Consider the following 22,899-nt stretch of genomic DNA (forward strand, 5'->3'; position numbering starts at 1 on the left):
GGACTGGTATAACAGCGTGGCCAGCTTGGTGGTGGCTGCATTGGGTAGGTGGGGGGGGGGGGGGGAAAGGATTGGTCCTTCATTAAAAGGGGCACTCAGTGCCTGATCTAGCGTCTCAATGGATAGGGGACTGGTTCAGAGCCAATCCCCTGCCCTTGCTGCCAACACCCCCCTTGTATCCCTTTTCCTGCGACCCACATCCCGCAAACACCCCCTACATTACTTACCTATGGCATGTGGATTGCTCCGCGATCCTGGAACTACAATGCCTCAGTAACGGTGCTCTGCACAGGATCTGACAGCCTTTGATTGGTCGACAGCTTTCAGTGGACAAGTTTTCTGACCCTGGGGTCTTAATTCCAGGGGAAGACCTGGCACTGACCTTGCCATTGTCTGATTGGCGTGTGGTTTGAAGGGCCTTCCCTGAAAAGAGGCATTGTGGGTTTCTCACTGGCTCTCCAGTTGACAGGTGAATCTCTCAAAGCCTCAACAAGATTCCACTCTTTAAAACTCTGCCTTGCTCATGAGAGATTTCATCTCCTCTCTTTTGAAGATCTGGCCTCCGATTTTCCTCAAAGGTGTTCCAATTCGGACTACCCCAGAGACTGCTCACCTCCCAATTGCTCAATCTCTTCTGCCGAGACATTCTCTCACTGGAATCAGAATTCATAAGGCTATACCCCATCATCTAATTACCAACACGATTCCAGCTTTCTTGCTACTCTGAGAGAACCCCACTGCTCACAAGCTTTCCTTTGCCTCGACCACCAGCAGCACGGAGTTATCACTATTCCCGCTGCCCGGCTTGTCTGATCTGTAGCTCCCTCAGCAGCACAGAACTACCAGCAGCACTTCATCTGCTTGGAGTCAACCTTCTTCTTCGATTGCTCCTGAAGGGCTGCAGTTTACCCTGCTCTGTGAACGGATCTGTGACCTTTTGAAATTTCCTGACAGGGTTCTCCCAGGTTCCTAGTCAGGGCCCAAGGTGGGTACATTTTGCTAAAATCTCCAATCAACCAGAGGTGGCACCAAGACTCTCTCACATTGGGACCTTGCTGTGTAAAGGGCTGCCATGTGTACTGAAACTTCAATTGGGTGAAAACCACTTTGGGATGTCCCGAGGCTGGGAAAGGCAAATTCCTTCTAGAGTTCATCAAGATCAAAAAGGCAAAACTATAGGAGCCTCTTAACCAGTCCCAGTCCCTACAATCAATCAGTTATCTAAGCATCTCTTCCTGTTGCATTAACCAACCCATGTACTAGCCATGTGTGTTCGCTGGACTTAGTTCTGTCTGATGCTAGCACTTTGTCCCTGGAGAATTAGACATGAACTGGGCCTAACTTCAGTTTGGGGCACCTCAGTCACTGCTCTTACTGTTAGTGGTCGAACAGCTTTGCTCGTTTTTGAGGGAAGCCTGTTGCAAATTCACAAATTTGCAATGTTAAAAACAGTTCCTTTTCCTGCTCCACTGGTTTGCCCTGTTCATTGTTGACAACTCAACAGAACAGGAAAGAAAGAAAGTCGCGAAGGGGAGGAGATAATAATCAGGGCAATTAAGAAACAACGGTTTGCATTTATATAGTGACTTTCATGACATCAGGACATCCCAGGGTCATTATTTGGAGCACCAGATGAGACAGTCCGTTAATGAAGTGGACAAAAGAGCCTCAAAAGAAAAACAGATGTTGCAGCTGTGTGGTCCTTGGCAGTGGCCACGGCCGGGATTTAAGGCTGAGGCGGTGGCCCTGCTCTCCCACTGGAAAGTCGGGGTGGGGGTGGGACCCCTCTTCTGTCGGCCCTGAAAGCCGCAAGGGAGTTTTACATTGTTCAGGCAATTAGCCACCTCCAGTCATGGCTTGCGCCCCTTTGAGGCAGGATGTCCTGCCTCCAAGAGCTGCCGGCCAATCAGACCCAGCAACTTTTCAGTGCCAGCAGCGCCACCAGTGGCAGTGGCCTCTTCTGGGACTGCAGGGTATTTGAGCAGGCCAGGGGTGTAGGTGAATGGGACCGTGGCTTATTGATGGCCAATCAGGGAGGCCTGGTGATGGTGGTTGGGGGTGGGGGGGGGGGGGGGGGGGGGGTTGTGGGGGGGATGGAAGGAGAGGGGGGTGCAGGGGCAGAGTCAAACACGAGGTAGGGTGAGGATCTTCTGGGGTGGGGGTGACCCTTTTTGCTACGGGAACCCTCTGTGGGCCACAAGCAGTCAAATCGGGGGAGGGGGGGGGTGGGAACATTGCCCACACACTGCCCTCTAGCCATTGAAGAAGGGGTGCATTTTGTCAGGTTTTACTTGTTCTCTACCATTATTCAACCATTTTGGAATTCAATTATAAACTGAAGCACAATTTAACCAATAATCCATCATTAATGATAGATGGGAGGGGTTTCCATGTGGGTGGGGGGAAAGATTGCATTGACAACAGTACAATGAGTTTTCTCGGCCTGTGGGGGAAGAGGCTAAGGAGAAAGGCATAGGTGCCAGACATAGTGGGGAGGTTGGCATGGGAAAGAGAGGAAGGTTTAGGTGCTGAGGGGATGTGTTCAGTCATGTCAGGTCCTGCGCCAGTCACCAGGGGAGTTGTAGCAGTGGAGAAGCGGGTTTGATCCCAGCATTGTAAATGATGCATGATTCCCAGATCACTGCTGAGGAAACACATTTGAGTAACTCCATCCCCCCTTCCCTACCCTGGGTGGGATAGCTCAGTGCTTTTCCAGCGCTGCTTGTGGGCCAGGAGGAGCAGGAGCACTTGCTCACCAGCCCAGGTCCCCAAACTACCTTGTTGATCATCTTGGGATTCAAATCCCTCAATCAAACTGTGTACACCCATCTGACATTGGAGGTGCCCCATGTTTGCGTGGGTTTCGCCCCCACAACCCAAAAATGTGCAAGCTAGGTGGATTGGCCATGCTAAATTGCCCCTGAATTGGAAAAAATGAATTGGGCACTCTAAATTTAAAAAAAAAGACATTGGAGGTGGAGTGTTGAGTCGGGCATCGTGAAGGGTCAGGCATCAGCAGCCTAGTCTGCGGGGCTGAGGTTGCTGATGTCCAGGCATCTGTCTAACATTGCATGGTATCAAGGAAGCCTGTTACCAAGTAAGCCACGTAGGTAGCCGTGCTCTTTGAAGTTCACAAATGCACTCACCTAAGTATTGTCAACCAATTGTTCTGGTTCTCTGGGGTAATCCAATCTCACAAAGGTGTCTTTGTGCCTTCACCTTCAGAAGGGGAATGGTTTGTGGCTGTGTTCAGATCTCCTTTTCCTCTTTGGGTTTTAGCTGCTGTTGTGACAGAGCCTTACCAACCATGCTTCACGATGGAATCTGCTGCTTTCATGTGCACGCACACTCATTTTGCCCTGAGTGATGGCAGATGGAGATAGTACATGCAGAGAAAACCATCAGCCTCATATTGTGCATCCATATGGCCTTCCTGAAGAGCCTTTGTGTTGCTGTTTATAGACTGCATGCAGTTCAGACAAAGCTTTTACTTTGCTCCAACTGAGATAATTGCCTGTCTTATTCTCATCTTTGCACCCAAACTTGGTTGGGCAAGCTGAATAAGGTAAATAATGTGAAGGGTAGTTATGTTATGTAGGCAAAGTGATAGTCAAAATGCATGCAACAGTAGCCCAGACAGCAAAATTAGATAAAGTATCGTTGGCTATTTTTGATTTGATTTGATTTGATTTATTGTCACATGTACCGCAGTACAGTGAAAAGTATTTTTCTGCAGCCGAGGGAACGTACACGGTACGTACATAGTAGACAAAAGAATAATCAACAGAGAACATTGCCAAATGGTACATTGACAAAACAGTGATTGGTTACAGTGCGGAACAAGGGGCCAAACAAAGCAAATACATGAGCAAGAGCAGCATAGGGTGTCATGAATAGTGTTCTTACAGGGAACAGATCAGTCCGAGGGGGAGTCATTGAGGAGTCTTGTAGCTGTGGGGAAGAAGCTGTTCCTATGTCTGGATCTGCGAGTCTTCAGACTTCTGTACCTTCTGCCTGGTAGAAGGGTCTGGAAGAAAGTAATGCCTGGGTGGGAGGGGTCTCTGGTAATGCTGTCTGCCTTCCTGTGGCAGCGGGAGGTGTATACAGAATCAATGTGGGGGTGGCAAGCATGTGTGATGCATTGGGCTGAGTTCACCACACTCTGCAGTTTCTTGCAATCTTGGACTGAGCAGTTGCCATTCCAGGCTGTGATGCAGCCGGATAGGATACTCTCTATCGCACATCTGTAGACATTTGTGAGAGTCGATGCAGACATGCCAAATTTCTTTAGCTTCCGTAGGAAGTAGAGACGTTGTTGGGCTTTCTTGACTGTTGCATCAACGTGAGTGGACCAGGACAGACTGTTGGTGATGGTGCCCCCCAGGAAATTAAAGCTATCGACCTTCTCCACTTCAGAGACATTGATGCAGACGGGAGTGTGTGTCGTGCTACGCTTCCTGTAGTCGATGATCAGTTCCTTGGTCTTTCCAACATTTAGAGAGAGATTGTTTTCGGTACACAATGCAACAAATTGATTTATCTCCCTCCTGTAGTCTGATTCGTCGTTGTTTGAGATACGACCCACCACAGTCGTATCATCCGCAAACTTATAGATTGAGTTGGAGTTAAATCTTGCCACACAGTCATGTGTGTAAAGAGAGTACAGTAGAGGACTGAGCACACATCCTTGCGGTGCTCCAGTGTTGAGGACTATTGTGGAGGAGGTGCTGTTGCCTATCCTGACAGATTACGGTCTGTTGGTGAGGAAGTCAAGGATCCAGCTGCACAGGGAGGGGTCAAGTCCAAGATTGTGGAGTTTAGTTATTAGTCTTGTTGGGATAATGGTGTTGAAGGCAGGCTGTAGTCTATGATCAGCAGTATTACAGAGGTGTCCTTGTTGTAGAGGTGTTAGAGTGTTGATTGCAGACGTACAGAAACAGATCATTCATCCCCCGAAACATTCCCTGGTTTATTGCCATCATTCAGTTCCTCCAGGTGCTCCGGTTTCCTCCCACAACTCCCGAAAGACGTGCTGTTCGGTGAATTGGACATTCTGAATTCAGCCTCAGTGTAGCTGGACAGGCGCCGGAGTGTGGCGACTAGGGAATTTTCACAGTAACTTCATTGCAGTGAATTTATGACACTAATTTTAGGTCACAGATAATCTGTACCTCAATATTATTTACCTGCTTTACCTCCACATCCCTTAATATGCTCACTTAACAAAAGGACAGAGTCCTAGCGTTAGCCAGGACATTGGAAAAACTCCTGGCTCATCCTTGAATAGCAGCATGGGATTATTGAAATCACCCATATAGGCTGGCGAAGCCTCAAATTCAACGGTTTGTCTGAAAACACAGCACCTCCAACTTTGCAGCCCTCCTTCAGTGCTGCACAGGAGTATTAGTCTGGAGGATAAGGAGATGCTTGTCAATAACAATTTAAAACTCAACAAATGTTGTCGGCAAATTCCGTCAAACAATGTTGATTGGTCTAGTATGTGAGCACTTTGGGAAAAGGATGTGTGAAGACATGAGGCAGGAAGGTTTAGAAATGATTAAAGATATACAAAACCAACATTCTACATCTCAACATTCTCATTTGAAAATCCAAGTCTTGTTTTAAGTCACAAATGTAAATGTCATGGCTAGGAGTGAGATTGCTGATAGAAGCAATCAAGAATTGGAGATAGATGCAGGATCACAGATAGTATTGAACCAGGATTGAAGATAGGAGTGGGATCACAGATAGGAATGATCCAGGATTGAAGACAGGAGTCAGATTACAGATTGTAATAATCCAGGATTGAAGATAGGTGCGGGATCAGAGATGGGAATGATCCAGGATTGAAGACAGGAGTGGGATCACAGATAGTAACGATTTAAGATTGAAGACAGGAGTGGGATTAAAAATAATAACGATTGAGGATTGAAGGTAGGAGCGGGATCACAGATAGTGAAGATCCAGGATTGAAGGTAGGAGCGGGATCACAGATAGTAATGATCCAGGATTGAAGATAGGAGCGGGATCACAGATAGTGACAATCCAGGATTGAAGACAGGAAAGGGGTCACCGATAGTAACGATTCAGTATTGAAGATAGGAGTGGGATCACAAATAGTACTGATCCAGGATTGACGATAGGAGCGGGATCACAGATAGTAACAATCAGTATTGAAGAAAGGAGCGGGGTCACAAATAGTAACAATCAGTATTGAAGATAGGAGCGGGATCACAGATGGTAACAATCAGTATTAAAGATAGGAGCGGGTCACAGATAGTAACAATCAGTATTGAAGATAGGGGTGGGATCACAGATAGCAACAATCCAGTATTGAAGATAGGAGCGGGATCATTGATAGTAACAATCCAGTATTGAAGATAGGAGCGGGATCATTGATAGTAATGATTCAGTATTGAAGCTAGGAGTGGGATCACAGATAATAACGATCCAGGATTGAAGACAGAAGCGGGATCACCGATAGTGAAGATCCAGGATTGAAGGTAGGAGTGGAATCACCGATAGTGAAGATCCAGGATTGAAGGTAGGAGCGGGGTCACCGATAGTGAAGGTCCAGGATTGAAGGTAGGAGCGGGATCACCGATAGTGAAGGTCCAGGATTAAAGGTAGGAGCGGAATCACAGATAATAACGATCCTGGATTGAAGGTAGGAGCGGGATCACCGATAGTGAATATCCAGGATTGAAGGTAGGAGTGGGATCATTGATAGTGAAGATCCAGGATTGAAGGTAGGAGTGGGATCACAGATAGGAATGATTCAGGATTGAAGGTAGGAGTGGGGTCACTGATAGTGAAGATCCAGGATTGAAGGCAGGAGTGGGATCACAGATAGGAATGATTCAGGATTGAAGATAGGAGTGGGATCACAGATAGTGAAGATCCAGGATCGAAGATAGGAGTGGGATCACAGATAGTGAAGATCCAGGATCGAAGATAGGAGTGGGATCACCGATAGTGAAGATCCAGGATTGAAGATAGGAGTGGGATCACAGATAGTAACGATCCAGGATTGAAGATAGGAGTGGGATCACAGATCGAAACGATCCAGGATTGAAGATAGGAGTGGGATCACATATAGTAACGATTCAGTATTGAAGATAGGAGTGGGATCACAGATAGTAACGATCCAAGATTGAAGACAGGAGTGGGATCACAGATAGCAATGATCCATGATTGAAGATGGGAATGGCATCACCGATAGTAATGATCCAGCATTGAAGACAGCAGCAGGGTCACCGATTGTGAAGATCCAGGATTCAAGGTAGGAGCGGGATCACAGATAGTAACGATTCAGTATTGAAGACAGCAGCAGGGTCACCGATTGTGAAAATCCAGGATTCAAGGTAGGAGCGGGATCACAGATAGTAACGATTCAGTATTGAAGACAGCAGCAGGATCACCGATTGTGAAGATCCAGGATTCAAGGTAGGAGCGGGATCACAGATAGTAACGATTCAGCATTGAAGACAGCAGCGGGATCACCGATTGTGAAGATCCAGGATTGAAGATAGGAGTGGGATCACAGATAGTAACGATGCAGGATTGAAGATAGGAGTGGGATCACTGATAGTGAAGATCCAGGTTTTGAAGATAGGAGTGGGATCACAGATAGTAATGATCCAGGATTGAAGATAGGAGTGGGATCACAATAGTAACGATTCAGTATTGAAGATAGGAGTGGGATCACAGATAGTAACGATCCAGGATTGAAGATAGGAGTGGGATCACAGATAGTAACGATTCAGTATTGAAGATAGGAGTGGGATCACAGATAGTACCGATTCAGTATTGAAGACAGGAGTAGGATCACCGATTGTGAAGATCAAGGATTGAAGATAGGAGTGGGATCACAAATAGTAACAATCCAGGACTGAAGATAGGAGTGGGATCACAGATAGCAGCGATTCATGATTGAAGATAGGAGTGACATCACAGATAGTAACGATCCAGTATTGAAGACAGCAGCAGGATCACCGATTGTGAAGATCCAGGATTCAAGGTAGGAGCGGGATCACAGAGAGTAACGAGTCAGTATTGAAGACAGCAGCAGGATCACCGATTGTGAAGATCCAGGATTGAAGGTAGGAACGGGATCACAGATAGAAACAAACCAGGATTGAAGATAGGAGTGGGATCACAGATAGTAACGATGCAGGATTGAAGATAGGAGTGGGATCACCGATAGTGAAGATCCAGGTTTTGAAGATAGGAGTGGGATCACAGATAGTAACGATCCAAGATTGAAGATAGGAGTGGGATCACAATAGTAACGATTCAGTATTGAAGATAGGAGTGGGATCACAGATAGTAACGATTCAGTATTGAAGATAGGAGTGGGATCACAGATAGTAACGATCCAGGATTGAAGATAGGAGTGGGATCACAGATAGTAACGATTCAGTATTGAAGATAGGAGTGGGATCACAGATAGTAACGATCCAGGATTGAAGACTGGAGTGGGATCACAGATAGCAACGATCCATGATTGAAGATAGGAGTTGCAGCACAGATAGTAACGATCCAGTATTGAAGACAGGAGTGGGATCACAGATAGTAACGATCCAGGATTGAAGATAGGAGTGGGATCACAGATAGTAACAATTCAGTATTGAAGATAGGAGTCGGATCACAGATAGTAACGATCCAGGATTGAAGACAGGAGTGGGATCACAGATAGCAACGATCCATGATTGAAGATAGGAGTTGCAGCACAGATAGTAACGACCCAGTATTGAAGACAGCAGCAGGATCACTGATTGTGAAGATCCTGGATTCAAGGTAGGAGTGGGATCACAGATAGTAACGATTCAGTATTGAAGACAGCAGCAGGATCACCGATTGTGAAGATCCACGATTGAAGATAGGAGTGGGATCACAATAGTAATGATTCAGTATTGAAGATAGGAGTGGGATCACAGATAGTAACGATCCAGGATTGAAGATAGGAGTGGGATCACAGATAGTAACGATTCAGTATTGAAGATAGGAGTGGGATCACAGATAGTAACGATCCAGAATTGAAGACACAAGTGAGATCACAGATAGTAACGATCCAGGATTGAAGATAGCAGTGGGATCACAATAGTAACGATGCAGGATTGAAGACAGGAGTGGGATCACAGATAATAACGATTCAGTACTGAAGATAGGAATGGGATCACAGATAGTAATGATCCAGTATTGACGGTAGATCTGTAATTGCAATCATGACAAGAATTAGAGATATAAGCAATGTCACTGCGTGAAAAAATAGGCAACTAACATTTCGAGAAACATGATCCTTCAATACCGGATTTCCAGTTGGTGCAATTGGTACTGACAGAGCCATAACAATGTTGAAAACCTCCCTTTATACTGGAGTGGTAATTAGCAGTTAATTCAGAGGCCACAGGAATGTGAAATCACTGCAGGGCAATAGTCGGCATACTCACAGACAGAATTCACTGCTTGCTTAAAATGCAACTAAACGATAACATATGTCAACAATGAATGAATGTAATGTGTGATTGATGCGAGTGAGCTGTGTTTAGTGGCCTCCAGATATTGTTTACGTGGACTGTCGCCTCTCTCTGCTGTGCCCGTCTTTCTCTGAAAGATTTGTGTGGCTTTTGCATAGAGAATGACTGAGCGCACCTGTACAAAATGTACCAAATTCACCTTGAGACAGAATAATGATGCAAATCTCCAAACCATTGCTAAACCCGAGTGAGAGCCACTTTTCTCGCATCCTCCCTTAAACGCGTTGACTCTTCACTGGGGTACAGTTTACGACCACTAGCAGCCCAATATCAAGCTCATTCAAGCTATTCCTCTTTGTGTGGGATCACAGCCCAGTCCAATCTGATCCTCACCTCAGGCATACTGCCCTCTCAGGTAGGACTGAAAACAGAAAGTGCTGGAAACATTCAGCAGGTCAGTCAGTATCTGTGGGAAGAGAGTTGCCCTTCGCTAGGGTAACTAGGGATGGGCAATAAAAAATATTGGCTGAGCAAGCGACGCTCGCATCCTGTGACAAAATAAGAAAAAATGAAACAGAGTGAACGTTTGGAGTCCAATATTTCAGTATTTCTTCACATTGGACTTGAAACATTAACTGTGTTTCTCTCTCCTCAGATGTTGGCAGAACTGCTGGGTTTATCCAGCATTTCCTGTTTCAATTTCAAATGTCCAGCATCTGCATTATTTTATTTTTACTCCAAGGTCGGGGGCCGAGGGTGATGGTCAGGCCATGGGAGGCCTGATGGATTTTTGGCCATTTGCTAACCCAGACACACGTAGGTTGGTTGTAATACTGACAACACAACCCCGGCCTCTCACACTCCCTCACGCCAACAACAACCAGCTCTACATTGATCATAGCCACTAAGTCTCTGCGGCATTGGTTTTCAAATTCAGCCTCGACTGATGGGATCGGTCCACTAAACAGGTTTGCGGCAAATGTTCACTGTGAAAACCTGGCAGATAATTAACGATAATTAGTGATCGCAATTGGAGGGAGATGCAACAGGTGTGGGAAATGGAAAAATATCAAACTCTTGACTTTCTGCACTGAGTCTGAGAACCCTGTTGTACCTGACTTTGAAGACTGAGATGATGTATTTTTGCTGGATACGGGTATCAGGGTTCACGGAGTAAAAGTATGTGAATGGGCTTGAAGTTCAGATAAGCCATGATCTGATTGAATGGTGGAACAGGCTCGAGGGGTTGAATGGCCTATTCCCATTCCGACTAGCTAGGTATCTGTGGTGGCTCGAGAATAACTGGAGTCTTCCAGTCATAACAAGGGGTTTATTAACAAACTGCAGAGACTGGTAAATGTACAGGCACTGAACACTATAGGATGGGCCTTGTCTCTTTGGCTCCAGAGTCCACACTGCGCGGCCCACTGCTTCCAGGCTCCTAATTTATTATTGGTCGCGGTTTGCATGCTCCCGTGTGATTGGTCCTGAGCTGGTCACGTGAGCCGCCAGGGCCGCCCCTTCAACGGGTTGCACTACCACATCCCCCCCTCTTAGGTCCCTTATTTTTTTAAATAAATGTTTTTATTCAGGATTTTTCATGTTATGCAGAGCAAAGGTAAGTGTGAACATACACAGAAAACCACAACAACAATATATATATATACAACGGTTGTCTTCCATTATTGACATCAGTAGTCTTTCATTATTTACAAGGGTTACAGCTTATTGTTTTATGTTTTCTAGTAGGTGTTTACCTTTAGTTGGGTCCCCTGCTTTGCTCTCCCCTTTTTCTTCCTGACCCCCCTCCCTTTCTAGTCGTCTTGTGTGCCCTCTTCCCCCATCGGTTCTTTTATCCTGTTCCTGTTGGGGTGGCGTGATGCCGTGTATTTTGTTATGTGCTGGGCATGGTTGGGCTCCATGCCTCTTTATTCCCTCCCTCCTCTCCTCCCCCCCACCCTCTCCCCCCACTTTTTGTTTGTGTTCGTTGTTTTACCGTGGCTTCCCCCTCCCTCCTTCTGGATTATTGACTGTTGGCTACAAACAGCTCTTGGAACAACTGGGTAAATAGCTCCCTCATTTTGTTGAAGCCCTCTTCCGACCCCCGGATAGCGAATTTAATTTTCTCTATTGGGAGGAATTCCAATAGGTCGGACGGCCAGTCTGCAGCTTTGGGTGGTGCTGTTGATCGCCAGCCAAGCAGGATTCTCCGGTGGGTGATCAGGGAGGCAAAGGCAAGGGCATTGACCCTACTCCCCATAAAGGCTGGTCTGATACCTCGAAGACCGCCACTTTCGGGCTTTCACCCTTAGTAGGGTGCTCAACCCTCACCCCCACCATCTTGGACACTTCTTCGATGAAGACTGTCCAGTACGCGACTACTCTGGGGCAAGACCAGAACATGTGGGCGTGGTTGGCCATGCCTCCTTGGCACCATTTGCATTTGTCCTCCACCTCTGGGAAGAACCTACTCATTCGGGTTCTGGTTAAGTGGGGTCTGTGTACCACTTTCAGCTGCATTAGGCTTAGCCTTGCGAAAGTGAAGGTGGAGTTGACCCTGTGCAGTGCTTCGCTCCAGAATCCCCACCCTATTTCAAGCCCTAGGTCCTCCTCCCATTTTTCTCTTGTCTCCTCCAGTGGTGAGCGTGCCCTTCCCAGTAGTCGCCCATACGCGTCCCAACGGTTCTCCCTCCCTAGGATGTCTGTGTCCAGTAGGTCCTCTAACAACGATTGTTGTGGTGGTCGTGGGTGTGTATTTGTTTCCCAACGTAGTTTTTGACTTGCATATATCTTAGCTCGTTCCCCCCATCAGCTGGAACCAGTGTTGTCAGTCTGTTGTCTGTGTAGAAGTCTCTAACTGTCAACGTCCCTCCGACCTGTCTTCACCTTTTTAAGGTGGCATCCATTATTGCTGCTCGAACCCGTGGTTGTTGCAGATGGGGGCCTTAGCGGACATTTTGGTTAATTCGAAGAGCTGTCATAGTTGGTTCCACGAAGTGTGGCTATCACCATTGGGCTCATTGAGTGTTTATTCGGTGGGGATCATAGAATTTACAGTGCAGAAGGAGGCAATTCGGTCCATCGAGTCTGCACCGGCCCTTGGAAAGAGCACCCTACTAAAGCCCATGCCTCCACCCTATCCCCATAACCCAGTAACCCCACCTAATCTTTTGGACACTAAGGGACAATTTAGCATGGCCAATCCACCTAACCTGCACATCTTTGGACTATGGGAGGAAACCAGAGCACCCGGAGGAAACCCACGCAGACACGGGGAGGAATTGCAAACTCCCGACAGACAGTCACCCCAGGCCGTAATTGAACCCGGGCCCCTGGAGCTGTGAGTCATCAGTGCTAACCAATCTGCCACCCGACTGTTCATGGGATGGGAACGCGGCTGTGGCCAGAGCCCGGAGGGAGATCCCCATGCAGGACCCCTCCTCCATTCTCACCGGTTCGACCTCCGGTTCCTTGATCGACCCCTTTATCCTTTCCACAATTACTGCCCAGTGATAATGGTGAAGCACTCTCTGCAGGACATTTTTGGAGATCCTGCCCCCCCCCCCCCCTCCCCCCAGCCCGGCCACACCCCAACACAAACGCCATGATCAGTTTTTCTAATGAGTTGAAGAAGGCCTTGGGGATGTAGATCGGTACGGACCAGAACAGGAAGAGGAACATGGGTAGTACATTCATCTTGACCATCTGCACTCTCCCTATCAGGGACAGTTGGAGTGCGTCTCACCTCTACAGGCCCTTTTTAACTTCCTCCACCTGACTGGTCAGATTCCACTTGTGGATCTGTGGACAGTCAAGGGCGATTTGGATCCCCAGGTAGTTGAATATGTCGGACCCGTTTAAATGGCAGCCCCTCCAGCTCTGCCCCTCCCCCTTGCGGATTCACCGGGAAGACCTCACTTTTGCTCAGGTTGAGCTTGTAGCCCGAGAAGGCTCCAAACTCTTTCAAGAGCGCCATGAATTCCTCCATGCTGCTTTGTGGGTCTGAGATATAGAGGAGCAGGTCATCGTGAGCGAGAGTCTGTGCTCTCTGTCTCCTCTCCAGATCCCCTTCCAATTCTTTGCCGTTCTGAGCGCGATCGCTAGTGGTTCGATCGCGAGGGCGAACAGCAGCGGGGACAGTGGGCATCCCTGCCTTGTGCCGCTGTACAGCTGCAAATACTTAGAGCTGGTGGTATTTGTCCGTATGCTCGCTGTGGGAGCGTTGTATAGGACTTTCACCCAGAAGGTGAACCCTGTTCCAAGCCCGAACTGCTCCAGTGCCTCTATGAGGTACTTCCAATCAACTCTGCCGAAGGCTTTCTCTGGTGCTCTCTCCCTGGATAGGGTCATATTTGTAGTGATCTGCATATCTGTATGTATACAAGGGGGGGTTTATGTATAGACATAACAGCTAAGTGATCACTAAGTCCTCCGGGAATCTGATCTAATCTGGGCTATTTCACTCTTCGCTGCCTGTTTTCTCAGCTGGTGCACCAGCAGAAGGCTGGCTTTGTCTTCGTGTTCGCATAAGGTCCCAGTGGAGTTGGTGCACTGCTCTCCTCGTGGAGAGCAGGTCAAAGTCCGTTAGTAGTTTTTTCCTCTCCGCCAGGAGCTCTATGGTTGGGGTCTTGGAGTATTGCTGGTCTACCTCCAATATGGAGTCGACTAGCTGTTGCCTAGTTACTCTCTCTTCCCTGTCTCTCCGTGCCTCGTAGACAATAAGTTCACCCCTGATCACAGCCTTCAGCGCCTCCCAGAACATGGAGGGTGAGACCTCCCACATCTGGTTATTAGTATGGCCAGTGATATTTTCCCGCAGAAAGCCTTATCGGCCAGGAGGCCATGTCCAACCTCCATGGGTGGACATTGGGCGCAGCCCGTCTCCAAACTCACATCCACTTAATGTGAAGCATGGTTGGAGATTACAATCGCGGAGTATTCCACTTGTAGTAGCCCTGGAAGCACCGATTTCTCCACTACAAAGAAGCCGATCCGTGAATATAGATTGAAAGCCGGGAGAAGAAGGAGAACTCCTTCTTCCCTGGGTGGGTGAATCACCATAGGTCTACTGCCCCCATCTGCTCCATGAATATGCCGAGTTTTTTCGCCATGCAGGAGGTCTTCCCCATTTTGGGATGCGACCTGTCTGTCGTGGGTCCTGTATACAGTCCCTCCCTCTATGATACTTTGGTGCATGTCTACGTCGAGGATGTCTGTCAAGGTCTTTTTTATAAATTCTATGTCATCCCATTTGGGCATGTACATATTCATCAGGACTACCGGTTCCCCATCCAGGACACCGCTGCCCATAACATACCATCCCCCTGGATCCGTAACCGTCATCGTCATGGTAAACATCGTCTTCTTATTTAACAGTGTGGCTTCCCCCTGGCCCTCATCCTGTAGCTGGAATGGTAGGTCTGTCCCACTCAGCCCTTCCCTACCCGCAGTCGGTCCTTCCCCCTCTGGAGGAAGACTATGTCAGCTTTCATATTTTTCAGGTGGGCGAAGACTCTGGATCTTGGCGTTAAGTTAAGTCCCCTGATGTTCCAGGTGACTATCCTGATAGCGGGTTTCTGTCCCCACCTTCCTGCGGGATCAATCATACGTACCTGGTGGATGCGCCCCTGAACTCTGGGGTTTCCCTTTGTTAGGAGGTCATCCAAAATAGCCACAGACACCGTTCTCCCCATGAGACCAAGCCCTTGCGCTCCAGGGTTTCCTCTTTTCCCAGGGGCCAGCCAACACGTCCGCCAACTGTGTGTACACCATGTGGGTGATCCCCTGCACTTCGGGGTTTCCCTTTGTTCAAGAACCCTCCAAAGTGGCTCCTTGATGTGTCTTTGTGTTCTAAGTCGCCACGTGTGGCCTGTTGTAGCCAGCCTAATGCCCTTACTACCCTTGTTCTTGTTTGCTCGATGGTACTTTATCCCCCCATCTCCCCTCCTCCACCCCCTTCCTGTTGCTGTCCCCCCCTGCTGATCCTGATGCAGAATTGCCGGCTCCATGGCCACGCATGCACAATGTGGCGGTCTGCGGCAGCCACGCAGTACAACATGGCCGCACGCAAATTTAGCCTGCCAAAAACTGCCCCCCTGTAAGCCCCCTCCCCATCCCCAGACCACCCCCCACCAGTCCCCCCAGCCCCTGCCGAAGACACCCTGCCAGCGGAACAGATCCTCCCCCCCACTCCGACTGTCGTGGCGCTGGACACAGTCCGCAGCCACCACGTCAGGTTTACGAAAGTTGAGAGGACACGTGACCGACGCCGTGGAGAAGTCAGCCCATCAGGGGCAGAGCATCGGGGGAGGGCCTCAGGTGACATCCTGAGGCCGTCCCAATGGCGTGCAATGTACTGCTCGAATACACAATTTTTGAGGGGGCAGAGCATCGGATAAGCAGCGCCGCCCCCGACTTCGGTGTAAAAAGAGATTCTCCGGCCGATTGATGAACACGATTTCGGCACCGGCAGTCGGAGTATCCCACCCGTTGTTTTCGGTACACCGTGCAACCAAGTGATTTATCTCCCTCCTGTAGTCTGATTCGTCGTTGTTTGAGATACGACCCACCACAGTTGTATCATCCGCAAACTTATAGATCGAATTGGAGTTAAATCTTGCCACAGTCGTGTGTGTATAGGGAGTACAGTAGAGGACTGAGCACACATCCTTGCGGTGCCCCGTTGTTGAGAACTATTGTGGAGGAGGTGCTGTTGCCTAACTTGACAGATTGCGGTCTGTTGGTGAGGAAGTCAAGGATCCAGCTGCACAGGGAGGGGTCAAACCCAAGGTTACAGAAACCAAAACGAAAATGCTGGAAACTCTCAGTAGATCTGGCAGCATCTATAGGGAGAGAAAAGAGCGAACGTTTCGAGTCCAATGACTCTTTGTCAAAGCTAACAGACTGAGAAAGTGGGAAATATTTATACTGTGGAGTGAGATGAAAGATGAGTCATAGCCACAGAAACCCAGAGAAACCGGGTGCTAATGGCCACAGAAACCAAGGGGAAAGAGTGCTAATTGCAGTCCCCAGAGAGAACAAAAGGTGTGAAAGGCCAAACAGCAGGGAAACTAACATCAGAGGGTGAACTGAAGATGTGGGGGGAGGGGAAGGGGGAATCAAAGTGGAGAAAGGATAAGGAAAGGTGGATAAGATGTTGGGGGGGGTTAATATATATTAAGAAAGAAAGAAATGGTAAAAGACAGTTAAAATGAAATGGGATGAAAACAAACGGGTTGAGGTGGGGTAGAGCTAATAATCTGAAGTTGTTGAATTCGATGTTGAGACCGGAAGGCTGTAGCGTGCCTAACCGGAAGATGAGATGTTGTTCCTCCAGTTTGCGTTGAACTTCACTGGAACATTGCAGCAGGCCAAGGACAGACATGTTTCCAGCATCCGCAGTAATTTGCTTTTATCCAAGATTGCAGAGTTTGGGTATTAGTCTTGTCAGGATGATGGTGTTGAAGGCGGAGCTGTAGTCTATGAACAGCAGTCTGACTTAGGTGTCCTTGTTGTCGAGATGTTCGAGTGTTGATTGTAGGGCCAGGGAGACAGCATCTGCTGTGGACCGGTTGCGGCGATAGATGATCTGCAATGGAACAAGGCCGATTGGGAGGCAGGCGTTGATCCGTCTCATGACTAGCCGCTCGAAGCATTTCATGATAACAGACGCCAGGGCCGCTGGTCGGCAGTCGTTGAGGCAGGCTACCTTGTTCTTCATTGGTACTGGTATTATGGTGGTTTTCTTGAAGGGGAGGAACCCTGGAGCAGAGAAGTGAGGTATTGAAGATGTCTGCGAATGCACGCGCTAACTGTTCAGCGTAGACTCTGAGTGCTCGCCCAGGGATTCCATCGGGGCCCGTCACTCTCTGAGCGTTCAATTTCAAGAAGGCAGCTTTTACCTCTGAGGCTGTAATAGTGGGTATGGGTGTGTACAGGGCTGTCGGGGGCGGGTGGCACTGGCTGTCTGTTCAGAGCTCCAGCCCCAGAGGTTCCGCCTGGCCTTGCTTTGTAGCCTGTGATCTCAGTCGCTGATTGACTAGGTTAGGATTGTTCTCGCTGGAGTTCCGAAGAATGAGGGGGGATCTCATAGAGACTTATAAAATTCTAACAGGACTAGACAGGGTAGATGCAGGGAAGATGTTACTAATGATGGGTGTGTCCAGAACCAGGGGTCACAGTCTGAGGATTCAGGGTAAAGCATTTCGGACAGAGATGAGGAGACATTTCTTCACCCAAAGAGTGGTGAACCTGTGGAATTCATTACCACAGGAAGTAGTTGATGCTAAATCATTGAATATATTCAAGAGGTGGCTGGATATAGCACTTGGGGAGAATGGGATCAAAGGTTATGGGGAGAAAGCAGGATTAGGCTATTGAGTTGGATGAACAGCCATGATCGTGATAAATGGCAGAGCAGGCTCGAACGGCCAAAAGGCCTCCTCCTGTTCCTATCTTCAATGTATCTATGTATGTAAGTCCTGCCATAGACATCATGGGTTTGTGTCGTTGGCCTGGGACTCTAGTTTGATGCGGTATTGTCTTTTGGCGTCCCTGATGGTTTTATGTACGTTGTACCTGGATCTCTTAAATAGGTGAGGGTCGTCAGACTTGGCCGTCCGGGGTTCCAGCATGGAGTGAAGCCTTCGGTTAAGCCATGGTTTCCGATATGGGAACACCCGCATTGTCTTCTTTGGTACACAGAGGGCAGCATGGTGGTGCAGTGGGTTAGCACTGCGGCCTCACGGCACTGAGGTCCCAGGTTCGATCCCGGCTCTGGGTCACTGTCCGTGTGGAGTTTGCACATTCTCCCCGTGTATGTGTGGAGTTATGGGTCAGAGTTTAGAGAACCCCAAAGTGTAGCATGGAGTTCAACTGACCCACAACTTTTAATAGATTGTGGTGTGGGGAGCACACGGCCCACTCTACAGGTGTGATACAGCATAAATGGACAATGTTTATTCTATCAACTCAAGTTAACCTTTTTAAAACAACCATTGAATATCTTAACACCCATTAATTCAAAGATAACCCCCAAAGACCAAGTAAACGTTTCAGCTGTCCTCTTAACATCCAAAAGACTTCAAACCTTCAAAAATAGGAGCACATTAGGTTACATTCAATATATTTATAGTCTTTGGATTGCAGAAATCAACAGACCAGCTCTGTGTTTCTTCCTGCAGCTCACAGCAAAACACACAGACGCACCCAAGCTGTTCTCTCAAACTGAAACTCAAAAAGCAGAAGTGAGCTCAGCTCCCCCACCCTCTGATATCACTTCAGTAATATGATCAGCTCCATTTCGTAAAGGTACATTGCTTAAACATCCATTCTTAAAGGTACTCTCACATGACACCTCCTCCCAAGAAAAAAACCCTGAAACGATTGTATTAGTTAACCGTTGAAATGTGGCTGGGGTGTTTTTCATGCCAAATGGCATAACTTTGAATTGGTATATACCATCTGGAGTCACAAAAGCTGAAATCTCCTTCGCCCTTTCAGATAAAGGTACCTGCCAGTAACCTTTAAGTAACTCCAATTTGGAATAAAAGCGGATTGTCCCACTTTCTCAATGCAATCCTCCAAACGTGGGGTAGGATAAGAGTCCGTTATTGTAACTGCATTCACCTTTCTATAGTTCACACACAACCATTGGGTACCGTCTGGTTTAGGTACCATTACTGTGGGTGAGCTCCATTGGCTGCAACCCACTTCAATTATGCCATTTTTAAGCATACTCTCAATCTCTTTGTTAACCTGTGCCAATTTTAAAGGATTAAGACTATATGGATGTTGTTTGATAGGAACAGCAATTCCCACATCTACATCATGTATAGCCATTTTAGTACTTCCCAATTTGTCTCTACAAACTTGCCCATGCAATATCAATAACTCTTTTAGGTCAGTTTGTTTTTCCTCTGGAAGGTAACTTAACAATTCATCCCAATTTTTCAGAACATCCTCATTTTCCAATTTAATTTGAGGTATGTCAAATTCACAGTCATCTGGATTTGGTTCGTCACTTTGAGTTAGAATCATTAAAACCTCCTTTTTCTCTCCTTCCCTTTCAAAGTACCTTTTAAGCATATTCACATGACACACTCAGTGAGTCTTCCTTCTATCTGGTGTTTTTACCACATAATTCACCTCACTTAATTTCCTTTCAATCTGTTAAGGTCCACAAAACCTAAATTTTAAAGGCTCACCTACCACTGGTAACAACACTAAAACTTTATCTCCACTGGCAAAACTACGAACTTTGGATTTGTTGTCCGCGACCCGTTTCATCACATTTTGTGCAACTTTCAAATGTTGTCTAGCCAATTTACGTACTCCATTTAATGGTTGCCCAAAAATTTGACACGTAATCCAATAATGTACTTTCCGATTTCTCACCCACCAATTTTTCCTTAATGAATTTAAGTGGTCCTCTTACCTCATGACCAAAAATTAGTTCAAAAGGACTAAATTTGGTTGACTCATTAGGTGCATCCCTAATTGCAAATAGTACGAATGGAATTCCTTTATCCCAATCCTCTGGATAATCTTGACAATAAGCCCTTAACATTGTCTTTAATGTCTGATGCCACCTTTCTAACGCTCCCTGCGATTCTGGATGGTACGCAGTTGATTTCAATTGTTTTATTCCTAAGCTATCCATAACTTCTTTGAATAACCTTGAGGTAAAATTTGATCCTTGATCCGATTGTATTTCTGTGGGTAGTCCACATCTAGTAAAGAATTTAAGTAACTCCTCCACAATCTTTTTTAGCTGCACTATTACATACTGGAATGGCCTCTGGAAATCTAGTAGACACATCCGTTATAGTCAAAAGATATTGATTCCCACTTTTTGTTTTAGGAAGCGGTCCTACGAAATCAATTAGCACCCTTGTAAAAGGTTCCTCAAATGCTGGAATGGGTATTCAGGGCGCTGGTTTTATCACTGCTTGAGGTTTCCCTATCATTTGACATGTGTGACATGATTGACAAAATGTAACTACATCTTTATGTAGTCCAGGCCAATAAAACTGTTTCTGGATTTTAGCTTGAGTTTTCCTTATCCCCAAATGACCTCCCACTGATACCTCATGTGCAACTCGCATCACCTCCTTTCTATACCCTACCGGCAATACTACTTGATGAACTTTTGCCCACATTCCATCTGCCTGCATATGTACAGGTCTCCATTTTTTCATCAAGACATCACTTTTACGGTAATAACACTCTGGTATACACTCAGATTCCTCTTCCGTATATGCTTTCTGATACATCTGTTTTATTTCTACATCTTTCTGTTGTAACTCCGCCAATTTTCCTGAACTAAAAAGATACGCCTCATCCTCCACCTATTCTTGTTCTTTTTCAACCATCTGATCAAAAATCGTTTCTGATAATTGTACTTCAACTTCATCTTCACTCTTTGATTTCTCCTCTTGTCTACCCTGTGAGTTTGCGACTTTGTTACTAAACAATCTGGAAAAATCCCAGGATATTCGTCCTTCAACACTTCTGTTGTCTGATTTTCCACTGGCTTATCAACCACAGTAGGCATCACTCCCACTTGTGATACAGCTATATCATTACCCAAGATAAACTGTATTCCTGGACAAGATAGTTTCTCTATTACTCCTACTACCACTTCACCACTCTTCACTGGACTTTCCAACCTTACCTTATATAATGGAACGCTACTCCTCTCACCCTGAATTCCACATATTACCACCTTTTCTGGCAACATTCTTCGCAAACTACATAATTCTTCATCTCTTACCATTAAAGATTGACTAGCTCCCGTATCTCTTAAAATTGTGACTTCTTTACCTCCTCCTCCTGATACACATGAGTAAACTTTACCCACACAATTAAATTCTCTTAAGAGATCTGACACCTTCTTATCAATCACCTCTTGGTCAGGCTGTACAATCTTTTGCACCTCCTTCACATCCCTTGGGCTTTCCTTTACCATTCTCACAAACCCCACTGTCTTATCCTGTTTTACCACATCAACCTTCCCAGTGCTTTTCTTGAACCACCAACACTGTGATTTTACATGTCCTAGTTTATTGCAGTGAAAACATTTGAAACTTTTCATTTCTCTTCCACCCTCCTGGATTTCTTTTTTAATCTGAGGTACACTCTCTTTATTAGCTCCCATCAGATCACCTTTACCTTCACCACTTGAGTATTTCTCATGTCCCCAGTTCCTATCCCTCACAGGCTGAAACTGATATCGAAAACCAAGCTTTGATTTATGAACTAATTGATAATCATCTGCCATTTCTGCTGCTAATCTCGCAGTTTTAACCCTCTGCTCTTCCACATGAGTTCTCACTACATCAGGAATTGAATTTTTAACCTCCTCCAAAGGTATAATTTCTCTGAGAGCTTCATACGTTTGGTCTATTTTCAAAGCCCTTATCCACCTATCAAAATTACTCTGTTTGAGCCTTTCAAACTCCATATATGTTTGACCAAATTCTGTCCTTAAATTTCTAAACCTTTGCCTGTAAGCTTCAGGCACTAGTTCATATGTACCTAAGATGGATTTTTTCACCTCTTCATACGTTTCAGATACCTCCTCCGGTCGTGATGCAAATACTTCACTAGCTCTACCTACCAGCTTTGTTTGAAACAGTAATATCCACATGTCCTGTGGCCATTTCATTTGTTTAGCTACCTTCTCAAATGAAATGAAAAAGGCTTCTACCTCCTTCTCGTCAAAACTGTACGTTTCATCGCCCTCAGACTCCCCTGCATCGCAACCAACCTTGTTATTTACTTTTCCAGGACAACGATCCAGTCGCTCTGGCATGTTGAGGCCTTTTCCAGCTCCTGGCCCCCAGTTGCGTCTCTGTCTTGCCCAGGGCCACTGCATAGTCTCCAGAGCCTCCGCGACCCCCACTCTGACTGTAGTCAGGATATCAGTTTTCGATCTTCCCTCTATGTTCTCTCAGTTCCTTTGAAAGGAACATCCTCCAATCACCCTCTGGTGAAGGGGAGTTTTGCGTGCGGCGGGCCGGGTTCTCTCGTTCTGGCGTGGCTCGAGCTTCGTCGCTTTGTGCGTCTGCCGGCTCAGCCACTTGCTTCTCCTGGCTTTTCCCACTTTTCCTCTCTTTGCGGCCTCTGGAGTTGCTGTTGCTTTGCATCTCCGTTCATGTTGCTTTTGGTTGGGGTGCGGGGATACTTTTTTTCCTATATTAGCAGTCTATTTTGAGTCAAAGAGCCTATTTTGGGGTTCGTAGGAGGAGAGCCACCTGATGTGTGACTACTTGTCACCGGAAGTCTTAAGTCCCTAGAACATTTTACACAGTAATTATGTACAGGTTCAATATACATGGCAAAAAGCATCAGGGACAAAGGGTTTATCAAAGAGTCAGTCGGTCCCGGGACCTACGAGTCCTCCCGGACCTCTGTAGTC

At 46.8% G+C, this 22,899-nt stretch overlaps 1 protein-coding gene across 1 annotated transcript in view; it reads left to right on the forward strand.

Annotated features, from left to right (window-relative positions):
• The first annotated feature begins 7,190 nt into the window (after window positions 1-7,190).
• The window catches only part of LOC140394749 (melanin-concentrating hormone receptor 1-like), a 125,537-nt gene continuing 109,828 nt past the window's right edge, over window positions 7,191-22,899 (forward strand). The window contains exon 1 of the mRNA XM_072481967.1: window positions 7,191-7,282. Within this exon, the coding sequence (XP_072338068.1) occupies window positions 7,191-7,282 (92 nt within the window). The remainder of the gene's footprint in view (window positions 7,283-22,899) is intronic.

The sequence above is a fragment of the Scyliorhinus torazame genome, chromosome 18 (genome assembly GCF_047496885.1).
Source record: "Scyliorhinus torazame isolate Kashiwa2021f chromosome 18, sScyTor2.1, whole genome shotgun sequence".
In the NCBI taxonomy this organism is placed as follows: Eukaryota; Metazoa; Chordata; class Chondrichthyes; order Carcharhiniformes; family Scyliorhinidae; genus Scyliorhinus; species Scyliorhinus torazame.